The 18,204-nt window shown below is 38.1% G+C and overlaps 1 protein-coding gene across 4 annotated transcripts in view; it reads left to right on the top strand.

Moving 5' to 3' along the window:
* SLCO1C1 (solute carrier organic anion transporter family member 1C1) overlaps positions 1-18,204 on the top strand; it is a 48,197-nt gene that overhangs the window by 16,625 nt on the left and 13,368 nt on the right. For 3 of the 4 annotated variants that reach the window (XM_007538261.3, XM_060194476.1, XM_060194475.1), the window contains 6 exons: positions 1,324-1,448; positions 6,188-6,334; positions 8,546-8,644; positions 9,576-9,821; positions 10,482-10,646; positions 13,789-13,984. In XM_007538261.3, coding sequence (XP_007538323.1) covers positions 1,324-1,448; positions 6,188-6,334; positions 8,546-8,644; positions 9,576-9,821; positions 10,482-10,646; positions 13,789-13,984 — 978 coding nt within the window. The remainder of the gene's footprint in view (positions 1-1,323; positions 1,449-6,187; positions 6,335-8,545; positions 8,645-9,575; positions 9,822-10,481; positions 10,647-13,788; positions 13,985-18,204) is intronic. The other variant, XM_060194474.1, reaches the window with a different exon arrangement.

The following is an 18,204-nucleotide window of genomic DNA, read 5'->3' on the forward strand; positions in this document are numbered from 1 at the left end:
TATAAGCTTCACAAATTGTGGGCCATTGCTGTGGTGTTTGTCACCTTGTTTCTTTTTCCCTGTCTCTAATCCTCTATCTAAAGGAGGAAAAGTGGACCTGACACAAAGGTGCTGGAGGTGGCTGCACTTTTCAGGCTCTTCTTCTTCTTCTAGCGTTTGCCCTTCTTCCGTAGCCAGTCAACAGCGTCAGGTTGAGCTTGATGTAAAGTTTCGAGACCTCCTTTGAATCTGGAGAGGTGGCAGTCGTTGACTATGTGGGTCATAGTCTGTCTGTAGCCGCAGGGGCAGTTCGGGTCGTCTCTGGCTCCCCAGCGATGGAACATAGCGGCGCACTGGCCATGGCCTGTTCGATAGCGATTGAGGAGGGCCCAATCATAACGTGCTAGGTCAAAGCCAGGTTGATGCTTGCAGGGGTCTGTGATGAGGTGTTTGTCCTTTACCTCAGCTGACTGCCAACTCTGTTTCCAAGAGACTGGAACAAAGAAGTTCAGTGTAGGCGTAGGGGACCAGATTTGGTGATGAGACATCAAGCGTTGGACAGGGTGGCCCAGTGATAACCCTGGTGGCAAAACAAACAGATAGGAAACCCATACTGATGAAGAATAACACTGGAACAAAGATAAAGTGGGAATGTGGAACTTGCGGAGATAGAATTAGATAGAACGGGGAGTCGGATGGTAGCACAGCAGGTAAAACGCATGTGGTGCAAAGCGCAAGGACCGATTTGGATCCTGGTTCAAGTCCCCGGCTGCCCACCTGCAGGGGAATCATTTCACAGGCGGTGAAGCAGGTCTGCAGGTGTCTCTCTGTCTCTCTTCTTCTCTATCTCCCCCTTCTCTCTCAATTTCTCTCTGTCTCTATCCAATAACAAATAAAAAAAAAAGAATTAGATAGAATTGGAACTGTCCTACCATTAAACATTGGCTGTTTGGTCTATCTAGCTCTGGAACCTCACCAACACAGAAAAGGACAAACTTACAAATAATTTAAGTCTGATTGACAAATGTAGAGAATAAAGATACCACGAGCCTAAATAGTCTCAAAGACCCGTGTTCTCTAAAATGAGTACTGAGTTGCTCTACAAAATTTGAAGCTCATAGACCACTGGATGGTAATTTGTTGTTAAAATACTGCTTTTTCTTCTAAATCAGGTATAGGTATGATTTTATGAAATATTTTCCACATGGAAGTAGGTGATTTGTAATAGTCATTTATATTGAATTGAACCTTTATGAACAATTGTTTTTATTTTTCTTTTTTGTTGTCCTGGGTAATTTTCTTCTTCAGATCTGTCTTTGTTCAGAAAGTATTTGTTTTATACAGGTACAGATATGAAAGGTATTCTCCTTTCTCCAATTCTACTGTAAGCATCTCTCCATGTCTCCAGAAGTCAAACAATGAACTGTCAGTTTCAATTATGGAAAAATCAAAATCCAAAATAAATAATGGTGAGATTCTTTGATTTTACTTACTGGTATAAACTTTTGGAATTTATACTTTATCATGGACAAAAAATTGTAATTTTTGTAGTCAAAGGCTTGATTATAAAATAGAGAAATTACAGTGCCATGAAAATTCAATAATATAGAGTAGTACATGAGAATGTCCTAGTATACAGAAAACTAAATCTTTTTTAATTTTTTAATTTTTATTTATTTATTTTCCCTTTTGTTGCCCTTGTTGTTTAACATTGTTGTGGTTATTACTGTTGTTGTTATTGATGTCATTGTTGTTGGATAGGACAGAGAGAAATGGAGAGAGGAGAGGAAGACAGAGGGGGGAGAGAAAGTCAGACACCTGCAGACCTGCTTCACCGCTTGTGAAGTGACTCCCCTGCAGGTGGAGAGCCAGAGGCTCGAACTGGGATCCTTGAGCTGGTCCTTGCGCTTTGTGTCAGGTGCACTTAACCTGCTGCGCCACCGCCCGACTCCCAGAAAACTAAATCTTATAGACAGGAGGAACATTAACATTGACTGAGAAAATTTTCAGTCTCTGCAATTAAGGTAGGCTGTGAAAATATGGTTAAACTAGTTTAGTATGTACAAATCACAGTTCCCTATCTCAGGTAAGAGGTAAATAATATCCCCAGAAAACAGTTTAATTATTGTGTTTCATCAGAATGGGAAAATCTTAATCTCAGTTTGCACCTCACCACTCTTGTTCTTCACAGAACTTGCTACATTCTCAGGAGCTTACATAACAGTACAACCGGCCAGTTTCAGAGGGCTCTTATATTGGTCCCTTGCTAGTTAAATGTTTAAAATCCCTCTGGTCATGGTATTTAGTCACCATTTCACCCTAAGATCATCTGATGTTGAAATGCATGCCCTTATATTTTTAGCACAAAAGATCTTCTTTTTCTCTGATATAAAAGTGATCCTCTTAGGTTATGTAGACATATTCAGTAGTTATATTGTCTTTTTTAAAATTTTATTTATTGGGAAGAGCCAGACAGAAGTTAAGAACGGGGCATAGATAGAGAGGGGGAGAGACAGAGAGACACCTGCAGCCCTGCTTTACCACTCACAAGCAAAACTTTCCCCCTGCAGGTGGGAACCAAGGGGCTTGAACTTGGGTCCTTGTGCATTGTAATGTGTGCACTTAACCAGGTGTGCTACAGCCTGGCCCTTTCAATAGTTCTATTTCCTACACAAGAAAAGGTGCAGGGAGTTCTAAAGTTCCACATGGTCGATGCATACTATTCAGTATTGTTGTGTGAGCTGTCCTAGGGAACTTTAGAGTCATGGTGACAGTGAAAGCCCTGTGAAAAGCCAAAGAAGTTATGTGTGGCTAGACTGTGCAGACATCTTATTTCTGCAGTCCTGCTAATTCCCTACTTCACCTGACTGGTGGCACAGATTCTCCTTGCTCAGGGAACCCACATACCTACCCATAAGTGTATGACATGTCTCCAGGACATTGTACAGGCAATGTACAATGAGTTCAAATAACCTCCTCTCTCTTTACCATCACGTTTAAGACCTCTTCTACACCATCCTGAATCTCACTCCGTAATCTTAGCCTTGGGAATCAGTTTTTTTTCTAGGAAGCATAGAAATCATCATTATTCTGTTGTTGTTGCCAAAGCTTCACCACTCTGGGTAAACTTTTCAGATAGAGGCAGACACAGAGGGAAGGAGTAAAATATTTCATAGCACCAAAGCTTCTTCCCCCAGTGCCATGGGGGTCAGGCTTTAACCTGGGTGGTACACATGGCAAACATTACAGATAAGCTATCTTTCCAGCCCTGGAAATCATTACTTTTTATATCTCTATCAATCCAAATATTTGTATATACCATAAAATCCTAGTATTCTCACTAATGTTTTCTTTTGAAACATCTTCTTCCCTGAGCATCAAACACTGTTTGAATAAAAGGGGAGTTCAGAGTCAAGGAGATAGGAAAGCAGTAAAAAGGGAAAACATAAAACAAATAAAAAGTTTGATGTTACATAAACTTCTGTTGTATTCAAAAAAGAAATGATTCTAGAAGAGGAGAGTATGAATTCAGGTTAGCAGGTACACTGAGGGGGACACACAAATTTATGGGCAAGGATGGAGATTGTTTACATACAACTATAATGCATCATACACTTAATTCAGGACAGCATCAAGAGGTAAGAACCTGAGCTAAATAGTTTGGACTTTCATCTGTGCATGAGGTACCTGCATGGAGGACAATTTGCTACTTTTATGTACTTTTGCCATCACTGGGACTTTACTACTCAAGGCAGAAAATTTCAGACTGAGAGAGGGGAAGACAACATAGCACCAGCGGCTGGAATCTGACTGTGTGTATGGCAAAGCAGGCACCCTCTCAGGATGTCTGTTATTTTTGACAATCAGGGAAAAGACATGATACAAATTACAATGCAGCAAATTGGGACACATTTAAGTCTTTAATGTTAAAAAAGAGAAATACAGGATTTAGCAATTGGAATTGAAAACATTTAATGTAACCACAATAGAAAATAATGCTCACAATCCAACCTATTTCTTCCCCTTTTCCCATTAAGCCCTTTTCTTTAGAATTAGGAGATACAAGCTTCATCCTAAAGGTACTAGATCAATATAGAGTCTCCTGAAAAATGCTCCGTCACAACTCCCGCAGCACGCTTGAACAAAGCTGCTCAACAGAAACTTCTGTGGTGCTGGGCATAGGCAATGTCTTTGCTTCCCACTACTTTACTTCCCATTTGTGTCTTCCATGTACTTAGAACAGCTAGGGTGACTGAGGAGCTATCTGTTTATGTCATAAGCAATTTTAATATAAATTTCAATAGCTTTCAACAGGCTTGTAGCTAATGTAATAAGAAAACACTAGTCTTAGGGGAGTCCAGTGGTAGAGCAGTGAGTTAAGCGCACATGGTGCAAAGCCAAAGGACCAGAGTAGGACCACAGTAAGGATCCCAGTTCGAGCCCCCGACTCATCACCTGTAGGAGGGTTGCTTCACAAGTGGTGAAGCAGGTCTGCAGGTGTCTTTTTTTTTTTTAAAGAATTTATTTACTTATTCATGAGAAAGATAGGAGGAGAGAAAGAACCAGCCATCACTCTGGTACATGTGCTGCCGGGGATCGAACTCAGGACCTCATGCTTGAGAATCTAGTGCCTTAGCCACTGCACCACCTCCCGGACCACGGTGTCTATCTTTCTCTCCACCTCTCTGTCTTCCCCTCCTCTCTCTATTTCTCTGTCCTATCCAACAACAATGTCAACAATAACAGTAATAATGGCAAGGGCAATAAAAGTGAAAAAATAGCCTCCAGGAGCAGTGGATTCATAGTGCAGGCACTGAGCCCCAACCCTGGAGGCAAAAAGAAAGAAAAGAAAACACTAGTCTTACAAGCACACAGAGGTTAGGGATAGAATATAGGCATTGCAATAGTTTTTTTTTTTTTTTACAAAAGGCATTTGCATATTGTAGAGGTTGGATAGAAATCCAGAAAAGGCAAGTGAAGCTTCCAGTGACTTGCTATATGTCTACAAAATGAAGAGTCAGGACTAAAAACAGCATGACTGACCATTGACCACCGATTATTTCTGGTATACATGCTGATTCATCTACTCAAAAGTATTCTCTCCAGTTCTTAACATAACCCACACTTTATTTTGAAAAATCACTCCACAAGTAGTTATTGATAGCAGGTGAAAATAATTATTGCTTCATGAGACCCTGAGGATAATTCAACTGTTAGAAGGCTACAAACCACTTAATCCAATACCTGGCATGAAAAGACCATTCAGCAGTGGTGATGGTTGAAGATTAATTTACTCACAAAGACTAAAGAAGAAGGGCCAGGTGGTGGTGCACCTAATTAAGCGCACATGTAACAGTGCACCAGGACCCAACTTCAAGTCCCTGGTCCCCACCTGCAGAGGGAAAGCTTCACGAGTGGTAAAGCAGTGCTGCAGGTGTCTCTCTGTCTCTGTTCCTCTCTACCCCCCTTTCCTCTTGACTTCTGGATGTCTCTATCCAGTAAATAAATAAAGATAGTAAAAAAGACTAAAGAAGACTAAATTCTTCAAAACAATGTCTTTTTTTGTAATATGTGGGAAATTATCCTGCTTCAGGTAATATTTAAGACATGTCTTTTGTGAAAGTTCTAAAAATATAGTATGGTTTGAACTTTCCTCTAAAGATACTGTAAAGATACTCTAAAGATAATGAACTCTAAAATGCTTATTCATTGTCAGACAACTGTAATTGTGGACAGTAGTGGCCAGAGTTGAAACAAATGCTATGTAAAATTTTGAACTTCAGATAAAACTTGGTCAGTGATAAAATTAAAAGTGATTTCTGCTAAAAAAAAAAAAAGTTAAAGATACAGGTGAGAAAATATTTTGCTCAAAATTTTGTATTTTGTCCTAGAGAGAAAGCATATGTTAGTGGAGTACAAGATTTCAAAGCATTCAGTATAAGTACAAAATTTAAAAGTCATAAAATAAGGGGTAAAGAGAAATAGTAACAGCAAACAGTAGAGTTCCTTGTTTAGTCTCAAAGGGATTTACACTGCCTAAAATACTGAAGTTACAAAATAGTTTCTAATCTTACTCAAACTCCTAGCAAATTATGCTTATTGCTAATTTCACTTATGCATTCTAATTGATTTTAAGAACAATTTGGTGGCGTATTGAATAAATATTTAACTTTGACGGTGATCTGCCATTCTTTTGTTTACTTTCAAGAATGTGAGACTGATGCCAGCTCCTCCATGTGGGTTTATGTTTTCCTGGGGAATCTTCTTCGTGGGATTGGAGAAACTCCCATACAACCTCTAGGCATCGCCTATCTTGATGATTTTGCCAGCGAAAACAACGCAGCTTTCTATATCGGTAATGCCCACGAAAGCATGGGAAGCAGGGTTCCTGGGTTTTTTCACCCTAATCTAAATGGGGTGTACTAGGTCTTAAACTTCAGATGAGATCAGGTATGTTCAGGGTGGTATGGCCGTCGTCAGAAGGTTTTATACTACATGTCCAACTTTTTCATTCAATTCACACACTTACAAAGTCCACACTGAGGTTTTTGGATAATTTTTAAAAAAGCATCAGTTAGAAGGACCTATTGCATTAGACAGAGGATGTCACATTAAAATAAGCCGAGAGCTCAACTGTTGTGTTATATATACATGACTTTGTATATTTACAGACCAGATTTTATATATAGCTTCTTTATATTGGATTTCTGTACTGATGAAACATTAAGGTATTACATTTTTAAGACTTTATTTCTGTAGCCCTGGAAATGGCTTTCCATCTTTTAATAGCTAATTATTTAAAACATTTTTACCTGTGTGGGATGCAGGAATCAAGGAATTTAACCATGGCTTTGCATAACCATGTGTCTGAAACAGATTTACATGATGAAACTGGTTACTAGAAACACACACACACACACACACACACACACACACACACTCACTCACACCACACAAAACAAAATATAGCAAAATAAAAAGAGCAAACTCCAAAGCCAGATGCATCTAATGTCAAGTATCTTATCGTCTAGAAACTACAGGATGAAGGGATGACTAAAACCAGTTATGTTCCACACTTCAGGAAGCCTAGCCTAAAAACACAATGTAAATGCATAACAGAGAGCTACAGCCAGGTTCTTTGGCTAGCCCATCCCTATACAGAGTCTGGGCACTGGGCTACATGTAGCACCCTGCAGGCTGCAGTCTGAAATAGGGCACCTGGAAGATGGCAGCCTAGGTCAGAAGTGGATCTGGAACAGAAGGTCCATCCAGCATATGAGCTAGGCAATTACTCTGGGAAGTAGAGAAAAGGTGCAGCCAAGATAAGCATGCAGTAGTCTAAGAATATACCCTTTCTCTCTAGGAGCCATGGGTGTTTCACCTTCTTTTCTAGTCCACAAAGGATCTGGTAGCTGCTACATACTCCACTTAATTTAACTGTCTCTCAGGAGTCAGGCGGTAGTGCAGTGGGTTAAACTGTGGCACAAAGTGCAAGGACCAGCATGAGGATCCCAGTTCAAGCCCCTGGTTCCCCACCTGCAGAGGAGTCACTTCACAGGCGATGAAGCAGATCTGCAGGTGTCTTTCTCTCCCCTCTCTGTCTTCTCTTCCTCTCTCCATTTCTTTCTGTCCTATCCAATAATGACATCAATAACAATAATAACTACAACAACAATTTTTTAAAAGGGCAACAAAAGGAAATAAATATTTAAAAAATTTAACTGCCTCTCAAGAGCATGTGTCCACTAAGTTCTGGGATGAAATGAATGGTAGATGGAAGATACATGGCATAAAAGGAGATTTCTTTCTCATTAGAACTGAGCAGTCTGCTCCACTTGACCTCTTAAAGTTGCCCAGGCTAGTCCTGATGTTGCAGGGAGCTCCTCTCCAAGCTCCCAAATTCAGTTCCTTTGCTGGCTGCAAAGGAATATATGTAAATATAGCTCTCACAGGGGTTATGAACATAAGTACTTTTTCATGTTGGTAGCATAAACCTTTTTATTTATTTATTTGTATTTTTCATTTTTTTATTTAAGAAAGGAGACATTAACAAAATCATAGGATGGGGGGGTACAACTCCACACAATTCCTGCCACCCAATCTCTATATCCCATCCCCTCCCCAGTAGCTTTTCCATTGTCTATCCCTCTGGGAGCATGGACCCAAGGTCAAGGTTGTTGTGGGTTGCAGAAGGTGGAAGGTCTGGCTTCTGTAATTGCTTCCCCGCTGAACATGGGCATTGACTGGTCGATCCATATTCCCAGTCTGCCTCTCTCTTTCCCTAGTAGAATCTAATCCTATCAAGTAAAGTTTGTTCCATTCGGGGTCGCTAACTTCTCTGGAGTCTTGATGCTGCTTTCTTACTGGAAAATAATGAATACTTTAAGCATTTGTTTTTCTCTCTACCCTAAGGACTGCTTTCCTGATTCAGTGGAGTTGACAATTTGATAAACTAAGTACTCCTAAATGAGCACTTAAAATATATTCAGCTGCTAACCAGATTCCATTTTTAACTTGTTAAATTGTATTAATTTATAAAATCAAATAATTGTTTTTCTTGGTGCAGGGTGTGTGCAGACAGTTGCAATTATAGGACCGATCTTTGGCTTCCTTTTAGGCTCATTATGTGCCAAACTGTATGTTGACATTGGCTTTGTAAACCTAGGTAAGGTAATTTATTTTTATTTATTCATTTACTGTGGTTATTTTCATTTATTTGGTGGAAATAAACTTGACCTTTTTATAAAATGACCAGGTAATAATCTTTCGTAGAATGATAATAATAATGGAAATAAATTGATAAAAACATCCTACATATCAAGAAATGGAATATGAAAATGCAACTGCTGATTATAAATGATAACCCATGGTTTCTTATTCACATGTATCATTTTCCATTTCTGCTTTGCCAGTTCAAACACATTCCAGCATAGTTAAGATTTCAAATTATGGCTACTTGTTGGTTTCAGGTGTCTCAACATTCTGCCAATATATATGTATTCATGAACTCAGTTGAAAATTCAAGGGCTCAAAGTTCTCTAGCAAACAAAATTCCCTTTTTTGTTTAACAGATCTTTTGGTAAGGTGGACACAAACAAAAGGTATATGAATCTATACAGACAGTTGTTTCTTATCATTGATTATGAATCTACAATTACCTCATTAAATTTCCAATTAAAATGTTTAAAACATTTAAACTTTAAAACATTTAAACAGTGAAAGTTAGCTTTCCTTTTGAGAACTTCTTCTGTAGGGAAGGAGTGAGTGAGTGAGTGAGTGAGTGAGTGAGTGTGTATGTGTATGTCTGTGTATGTGTATTGGTGGGAGGCTACCTCAGCCTTCCATAGTTGTTACTTGGTATGTTTTTTTCCTTGCATTTTGACTCAATACTTCTAGTCTAAGGAATACAAGAAAATATCATGCTTCAGAAACTCACATTCCTTCTAAAAGTAAAATAATACTTATTCACAAAAGTCATCATATGAAAGTATTAGGTACTTTTGTGCTAGAGCTTGTGTTGAAAATTTTAAGGCTTCCCTCAACAGCTTAGTTTTGGTGTGTATGTATGCTACTTGGCCATCCATTCTGTTTTTCAGATAACATAAGCATTACTCCAAAGGACCCTCAGTGGGTGGGTGCCTGGTGGCTAGGCTATCTTATAGCAGGGATCGTGAGTCTTCTAGCAGCCATGCCTTTTTGGTATTTACCAAAGAGTCTACCAAGACCTCAAAGTACAGATGATTCCAACTCCTCCTCTGAGAAATCCAAGTTCATTGTGGGTGATCACACAGAGTACCAAGCACCCCATGGAGAAAAAGCAAAAATAACGGAAATGGCAAGAGGTGAGTCAGCTTCTCCTTGATTATGAAGTAGTTTTTGTTTTTCTGCTGGGACTTTAGGGGCCTAGAAATGACATCCTTTCCTCCCCCTCACATTTGTTTAGAACAAAACTGAGAAAATATACAGGAAACAAAGTGAAATAAAAAGTCAGCTTTAGTACAAGAAAACTGAAGAACACAACTCAAAGTCTTGGTGGCCTTCCTTACTGACTTCTCCATTCTTTTACCTTTTTATTTAGACCCTTTAAACTTCTACCTAGTGTTACCATTTCTGAGTGGATAAAAAGTGGCTAAATCCCTAAAGGCCTCAATACATGAGATACCCCTGTTTGATAACCATGCACATCTCCCCCCAGTGACCGAGGAGTGAGTGTGGTGTGAGATCAAAGGCCAAATATGTCCTAATGAATTCCCTCTACATGGAAATTTAACAGCATGAGGAAGACCCGAGCTTTAGAAGAGAATATGTGTTTCTCAGTCTGAACTTGGCCAGAGATCAGATTTGACTGGTACTGATGGTCTAATATTTACAGTGTTCAAGTGTGCTACACTGCCAGCACTGCTGGTAGCTATGATAATGGAACTCAGTCACATATGTCATGCTGCATCTTCTACCAAGTATGGCACTATCTTTAACGATTCCATATTATTTCTGTCCTACAGATTTTCTTCCATCACTGAAGAGCCTTTTTGGAAATCCAGTGTACTTCTTATATTTGTGTGCTAGCACCGTTCAGTTCAACTCCTTACTTGGCATGGTGACATATAAACCAAAATACATTGAGCAACAGTATGGGCAGTCATCATCTAAGGCCAACTTTGTGATCGGTATGCTTCTCTGTCCTCCATGTTTTTTCCAATAGGTATCGACTTAGCTGCATCTAGTTAACCCTCAGTAACTTAGAGAAAAGTGTTTTAGTCCTTAGACTGATAATTAAACATGGGATTTTAAGTGTGAAGTTAAAAAATAAGTGAGTGAAGGGACCAGACGGTGGTGCATCTTGTTAAGTGTTCACATTACACTGCACAAGGACCCAGGGTCAAGACCCTGGTCTCCACCTGTAGGGGCAAAGCATCATTAGTGGTGAAGTATGGCTGCAGGTGTCTCTCTGACTCTTTCCTTATCTCTCCCTCCCCTCTCAATTTCTCTCTGTCTTACCCAATAATAAATAAATAAATAAATATATTTTAAAAATAAAATAAAATGAGTGGACATCTTCAGTAAGATATTTAGATAATTTGTGATATAATTCTAAGGAAGAATTATTCACAGCTCTGCAAGATGACTCTGAGAACATCACACAAAACATTTTATATTATTAACACTGAGCATATGTCTTAAAGCTGTAGTTTGAGAAGACATCATTTGATGCTAATACTGGAGACAAAAATGCCTTTTCCTTTGAACATATTCCTTTATAACAGGAAACGAGTGTTTTGAAATCATTTCTTCTTCATAAAGTATTTAGATCATTACTTTATATCTCTATCTCTGAAAGAAATCTCAGGGGAAAGACCAGCTGAGCACAGTTTGAATATGGATTTTTCCTTTAACAATCCTGGATAGTGGAGATTTTGCATCTATTAATCTGTTTTGGATGATTCTTTCTCTGAATGTTGACTGTGCCACTGAACTTTTACTTTCAACATTAAGTGCTACATCTAAGCATGTTATCAAATGGTGACCTAAAGCAATATTTAGGGTTTAAATTTTCCCCAACATCCCTTCCATGCCAATAAATGCGTTATATTAACTTTAGGAAGAATAGAAGAGGAATGAAAGGTGCCTCCATAGGACACGTCTGGCACTTAATATTTTAGTACATTTTTATGGAAAATGTTCAAGGAGCACAAAATTTCATGGTAAGCACAGTTATTGCTTTGAAGGTTTGGTTGGAGGGTAAGAGGTGCAAAACAGACAAGCTAGCAGGTAACTGTGGCAAGTAGGAAATGTCTCTGAGTTCCCAGCACTAGGAGGTCTGGTTGCAGGTGAAAAGGGCATATTGATGACCAAAAAGTGTAGTCAGATTACTCCCCTGGTGGCACCATATAGCTGGCAGAGGCTGTGCTAAAGGATGTCAGGGGAAACTCACAGTACAGGGGGAAAACAAACCTAGTCTTGGAAGTAGGAAGAATTAATTCTCTAAGATACAATGATGACATCATATGGAACAAAATAAAAAGGAGATGCTAAAAGATAAAAATGGGAGAATTAGAGTAGGATTTTGGGAGTACACTGCTTCAAACGAATCAGTTATATTTAAAGGTTTGGAGCTAAGATGACAAAAACTTTTTGGAAGTTTTAAGAAAATAGAACCTCTTTTAAAAAGTCAGTAAGGAAGGAATATTCCTGATTTTTAATAATACACACCGAGAAGCTGGAGTCCCTAGAATAATCCCTTTTTAATACTCAGGCTCCTCAAGGCCAGGTAGGGCTAGGGAAGGTTAGAATTCAGCATCAAATGTAGTTACCAAAATGATATACTTTATGCTATAATGCCTTTGTCCTAGGTTCAATTCATACTTTACAATTTTTTTCAAAATAAACTTTTAAACATATTTTCCAAGAATTTCAGTTCAAAGCCTGGTCTTCAAAAGATGTACTTTTTTTCTATACTGTTTTTGGAAGATTGAATTGAAAGATGCAATAGGATTCTATGGGGTGTGTGTGTGTGTGTGTGTGTGTGTGTGTGTGTGTGTGTAGGATTCAAAGTCAAATATTATGCATATTTATGTATTAGAAAAGGAACTTACATTATAGACACAGAATCCTTTGTAGTGCTTAGTTACTATTCATTACTATATGCTTTTCAGCTGATGTCTGGTTCATCTGTCATATGCTACACCTGCAAACCTCAGCCTAGCTGAAGAAGCAAAAATTAACATCTTTTTAAAAAAAATGTAATTGTATGATCATGCTCCTTCCAAAGTATGTTGATTTATAATGTTGTCATTTTAATGTGTAGTCAAATAATAAAAAGAGGAAACAAGATGTCCTTATCAAATAAGGTAAAAATATTAGAAAATATAACTATATAGTTCATGATACATTTGGTATCTTAAATTCTATGAAATTTAGTATGGAAACTAGATATATAAATCTAAAACAGAAAAGAAAGTGATGAAGTAAAACAAAGAAGGAAGTTTGCATCTATTATTATAACTAGATATCAGTGGGTTTATTATTTATTAATTTATTTATTTGCCACAGGGTTATCACTAGGGCTCAGTGCATGCTTGACAACTCCACCACTCCCAGTGGCCATTTTTATCTTTCTTTTCCTTTTTAGAGTCAGAAAGAAATAGGGAGAGGGAGGCCGGGGGTGGGCATGAGAAAAAGAGACTCTTGCATCACTGCTCCGCTGTTTGTAAAACTTTCCTCTGCAGATGGGGGCCAGGTTTGCAAATGGAAGTCCTTGCACCTGCTAACATGTAATCTTTACCTGGTATTATGATACCACCCAGTCTCAGTGGGTTTAATTTTTATTTAAGGATGCTACATTGGGCTATGAGTTAGAGATGCAGTATTTGTAATTATTAAGTGCACATGGTACAAAGTGCAAGGATCAGCTCAAAGATCCTGGTTCAAGCCCCTGGCTCTCCACCTGCATGGGGGTTGCTTCACAGGTGGTGAAGCATGTCTGCAGGTGTCTTTCTTTCTTTCCCCCATCTTCCCCTACTCTCTCTATTTCTCTATATCCTGTCCAACAATAAGAGCAATAGCAACAGTCACAACAAAAAGGGCAAAAAGTGGGGAAAAATACCCTCCAGGAGTAGTGGATTTGTAGTGCAGCCAGTGGGCCCCAGTGATAACCCTGGAGGCAAAAATAAATTAATAAATTCATATTTTGGCCTATTTAGTCCTTGTATTTTTGCCAGAATTTCTACAAAGTTTAGTTCTTGGCAAACACACACACACACACACACACACACACACACACACACTTTTTCTTTTCTTCTTGTTCCTCAGGGCTCATCAATATACCTGCAGTGGCCCTGGGAATATTTTCTGGAGGCATCATTATGAAAAAATTCAGAATTGGTGTACATGGAGCTGCAAAACTTTACTTGGGATCATCTGTCTTTGGTTACCTCCTATTCCTGTCCCTGTTTGCACTGGGCTGTGAGAACTCTGATGTGGCAGGACTAACTGTCTCCTACCAAGGGTATGTTCACTCACCAAGCAATTTGAGGAGATTGACTAATTATATTGATTACTGACAGAGCTTTAAAGAATTATTGTATTGTGGAATGGTGGAAAATGCTTTTGACATGGAAGTGGTCATTATATTCAAAATTTGTTATCTCCTTTGATTTTTAAATGTTTTAGAGAAATATAAAAATGCTACACCCTTATCTTATGCTAGGTAAGTAATCTGATAATGATAAACACAGGTAATGAGTCTTGGCCTCTGTTCATTCTTTGTAGTGTACTATGCATCATTCAATTTAATCCACCTAGGTTTTCTCATTTTAAAGCAAAACTAACAACTATTTAAAACCTGGCACTACTCAGCTCTGGTTTATGGTGGTGTGGGGGACTGAAGCTGAAGCCTCAGGCATGAGACTTTGCATAACCATTATGCTATCTACCCCGCCCACAACTATCTTTTAAGATACTTTAAATTATACTGAAGAGGTATGAAATTGTACATCTCAAACATAATCTTGTAAAGTAAGGCTACCTTAAATGAAAATATATGACATTTTAAAAAGACAGTGTGGGGCCAGGTGGTGGCACACCTGGCTAAGTGCACAAGTTATAGTGTTCAAAGTCCCAAGTTCAAACTCCTGGTCCCCACCTGCAGGGGGAAATCTTCACACATGGTGAAGCAGGGCTGCAGGTATCTCTCTATTTCTTTCCCTCTATATCTATCCTCCTCCCCTCTCAATTTCTCTCTGTCTCTATCCAATAATAAATAAATAAAGATATTTTTAAAAAGACAGTGTAAAACTGTAGCAAGATAATAATTATGAGAATAATCCATACTTGCCTGGCACAAAATGGATGTGCCAGTCATGGAAATAATTATTTTTTTTCTCTGAACATCTGAATAACTAGAATCAGTTTCCTTCCATCCTTGATGGTCTCTGTACTCAAAGCATGGGAAGTTTTAGGAGAGAATGGCTATCCCTCAATTCTGTGACACCTATCAGTAGTCTCTAGTTCTTTTTAGTTGGTTGCCAGAGTACTCTGCTTCCTAACATATGCCAACCTACTAGAATGGATGAATAACCTTTTAGTTTTTAGAATCTATCTTGAAGAAACTGCTTTGCCCACTGCCTTGAAGAGACCTCCCATTACTCTACAGGTTCCCACAGGCAGTTCTCTTTATCCTTCCACCAATGTATACATTATTAAAAAATATATATTTGCACCACTTATGTGTGACAGTCCAAGCCCCCTGATTACACTTGCCCAGACTCTGCCTCTGGCTCGAAGGGCAATGTTCCTCACAGTGTTTGCTCTCTAGCTCTCTGTCTGTGTAGCCTTCCATCCTTTTCTATCCTGTCTCCATGTTTCAGTCTCTGTCAATTTCATCAACTTGATTTTCCCTGAGTATCTAAGTGAACATCCCTTGGACTTTTTGCCATCTAAACTGTTCAGGAAAATGTGCGAGTGGAATTTTGCAATATGCAAACTTCACTTTTATTATCTCACATGTATCTTCAGAGCACATTTATGAGCCAAGCTTTTTTTTTAATCCTGTTTAAAGAAAAGTTTCAAAAGGTTAATTAGTTTCTTCAATGTTCAATATACTATCTATATTATCATTCTGTCTCTTTATTTTATTTCTTTATTATTATTATTTATTTTCCCCTTTGTTGCCCTTGTTTTATTATTGTTGTAGTTATTATTGTTGTTGTTGGCTAGGACAGAGAGAAATGAATGGAGAGAGGAGGGGAAGACAGAGAGGAGGAAGAGAAAGACAGACACCTGCAGACCTGCTTCACCGCTTGTGAAGCGACCCTCCTGCAAGTGGGGAGCCAGGGCTTGAATCAAGATCCTTATGCAGGTCCTTGTACTTTGCGCCACGTGCACTTAACCTACTATACTACCATCTGACCCCCATCATTCTGTCTCTTAAGAAATGCTAACACATAATACAGGTCCAAAAAGGATGACAGAGGACCTAGTGGGGGGTTGTATTGTTATATGGAAAACTGGAAAATGTTATGCATTTACAATCTATTGTCTTTACTGTTGACTGTAAAACATTAATTCCCCAATAAAGAAATTTAAAGAATATATAAAAAAGAAAGAAATGCTAACATATCACCAGAAAACTCTTGAGGTTCACATTTTAAAAATACTTACATAACAAAAGATTAAATGTTTTCAAACAAATGAAAGATAATATATTCATTGTATGAATACTTGGCATTAAAAGCAATTATCTTAGAAGACTATAATGCACTGCAATAGTGTTCTTATTATTTAGAACATTCTAACACTTTTAAAATTGCTTTCCACATTTTAGAGTTTTCTCAACAGTAAAGATATAAAACTTAAGCTTAGTTTTACTCCCATCTCACCTCCTCCCCCAGTGAAGCCAATCATCTACCCTCACCCTCCACCCAGAGATTTTTACTTTGGTGCCCTACTCCAAACTCAGATCCTGCTTTGAATTTCCCTTTCTGTTTTCCTTTCTCAACTTCTGTTTATGAGTGGGAGTGGGACAATCCTATACTCTTTGTCTTTCTGACTCTTAGCTCACTTAACATAATTCCTTCTAGCTCCATCCAAGATGGGTCAGAGAAGGCAGGTTCATTGTTCTTGGTAGCTGCATAGTATTACATTGTGTATATATACTGCAGCTTTCTTAGCCACTCATCTGTTGTTGGGCACCTGGGTTGCTTCCAGGTTTTAGCTATTACTGATTGTGCTGCTATGAACATAGGTATACACATATATTTTTGGTTGGGTGTTACGGAGTCCTTGGGGTATATCCCTAGGAGAGGAATTACTGGGTCATATGGAAGGTCCATGAAAAAAAAAAACAGTTCTGCTATTGGAAGCTGGAGGGAGTGGGGAGAAATATCTCCCACCTAACATAACTATTTTCAAAAGAAAAAAAGTGCACCTGAATATAAACACTCTGGCATATTTGATAAATTTATCAAAATTTTAAATAACACAGTTAACACTTCATTATCTATGCAATTAACTTCTGATTCTAGATCACCCTGGATTATAAATTTAATTATATTTGGTAATATAAAACAATTGATTTTATGAATATAACATACTCCTTGGGGGTTTATCCTTAGTTTTCTTTGCTCCAAAGATGGCTCTGATTCTAAATATTAAACAAAATATTGTAAATATGTTTTATATGTGGTAATAGAAAAAATCTGGTTTATACAAGATTCAAAATTAAATCTGATGCAAAACAACAACATTGTATCAAGAAGTCTGAAAAGGTTCTTCTTTTGGGTTTGCCAAGACTAAGCAATATTAATTGGGAGGAAATTATCTGCCCACATTGTGCATGGGTTTCCTGCTCAGGCAAATGAGAAATTAGCCTAGATCATGCCAACATTAAGCTCTAACTTGCTGTGTTCTCATCCCTGTAGTGCTCACATGGTGGTGTAACTATGGGCTTTCAAAGCACATACTCATATTTTCTCATACAACCAACCAACTTTTGTGAACAATTAATACGTTGCAAAGGAGAACAGGATCAAATGTTCCTCGATGACTTCTCAGGAAATCTAATTAACAATGTTATGACTGGAGACATTTTCGGGGCCTTTTGATTTTACTTCAGAAGTGACTAAATTCATAGCTATTCTCCTACTGGTTGGACTATTGTTATATTGATTATGAAGTTATGATCTCTAATACTGTACTGCATCTTACAGGCAATGGCCAAAATGACTCTCATACTAGAACTCTTGGTGTAGCATAAGCCATGAATTATTTTTGGTGGTGGAGTCACAGAAATGATAGATTAAAATTTTCATCTTCATGACAGTACATGACAGTGCGTTTTTTACTTAAGACCTTTATATACCATGATTAAAAAATGGGGAGAGGAGAAGTAAATTCAAAATAGGAAAAGTTATATTTTGAACATCAGTGAATGATAAATACCAAGTAGATGTCAGTATATTTATATAAACTTTTAGAACAGAGAAATGTGACTAATCCAAAATGAGTAAAAGTACAGGTATTGGGCAATTTAAGTGAAAGGAAGCAATAGAAGTGAAAGAAAAGGAATTATGGGAGAGGTGGAGAAAAATAGAATAAAAGACGATCAAATTATGTAATTATTAAAATGAAAAGGCAGCTCTCTAAGGACAAGCTTTTCTCCTACCAAATCTAGTATTTGGTAAGTTTTTAAAATAACTTGTGGTGGCACAGTGGGTTAAGCACATACAT

Source organism: Erinaceus europaeus, chromosome 7, assembly GCF_950295315.1.
Source record: "Erinaceus europaeus chromosome 7, mEriEur2.1, whole genome shotgun sequence".
Taxonomy (NCBI): domain Eukaryota; kingdom Metazoa; phylum Chordata; class Mammalia; order Eulipotyphla; family Erinaceidae; genus Erinaceus; species Erinaceus europaeus.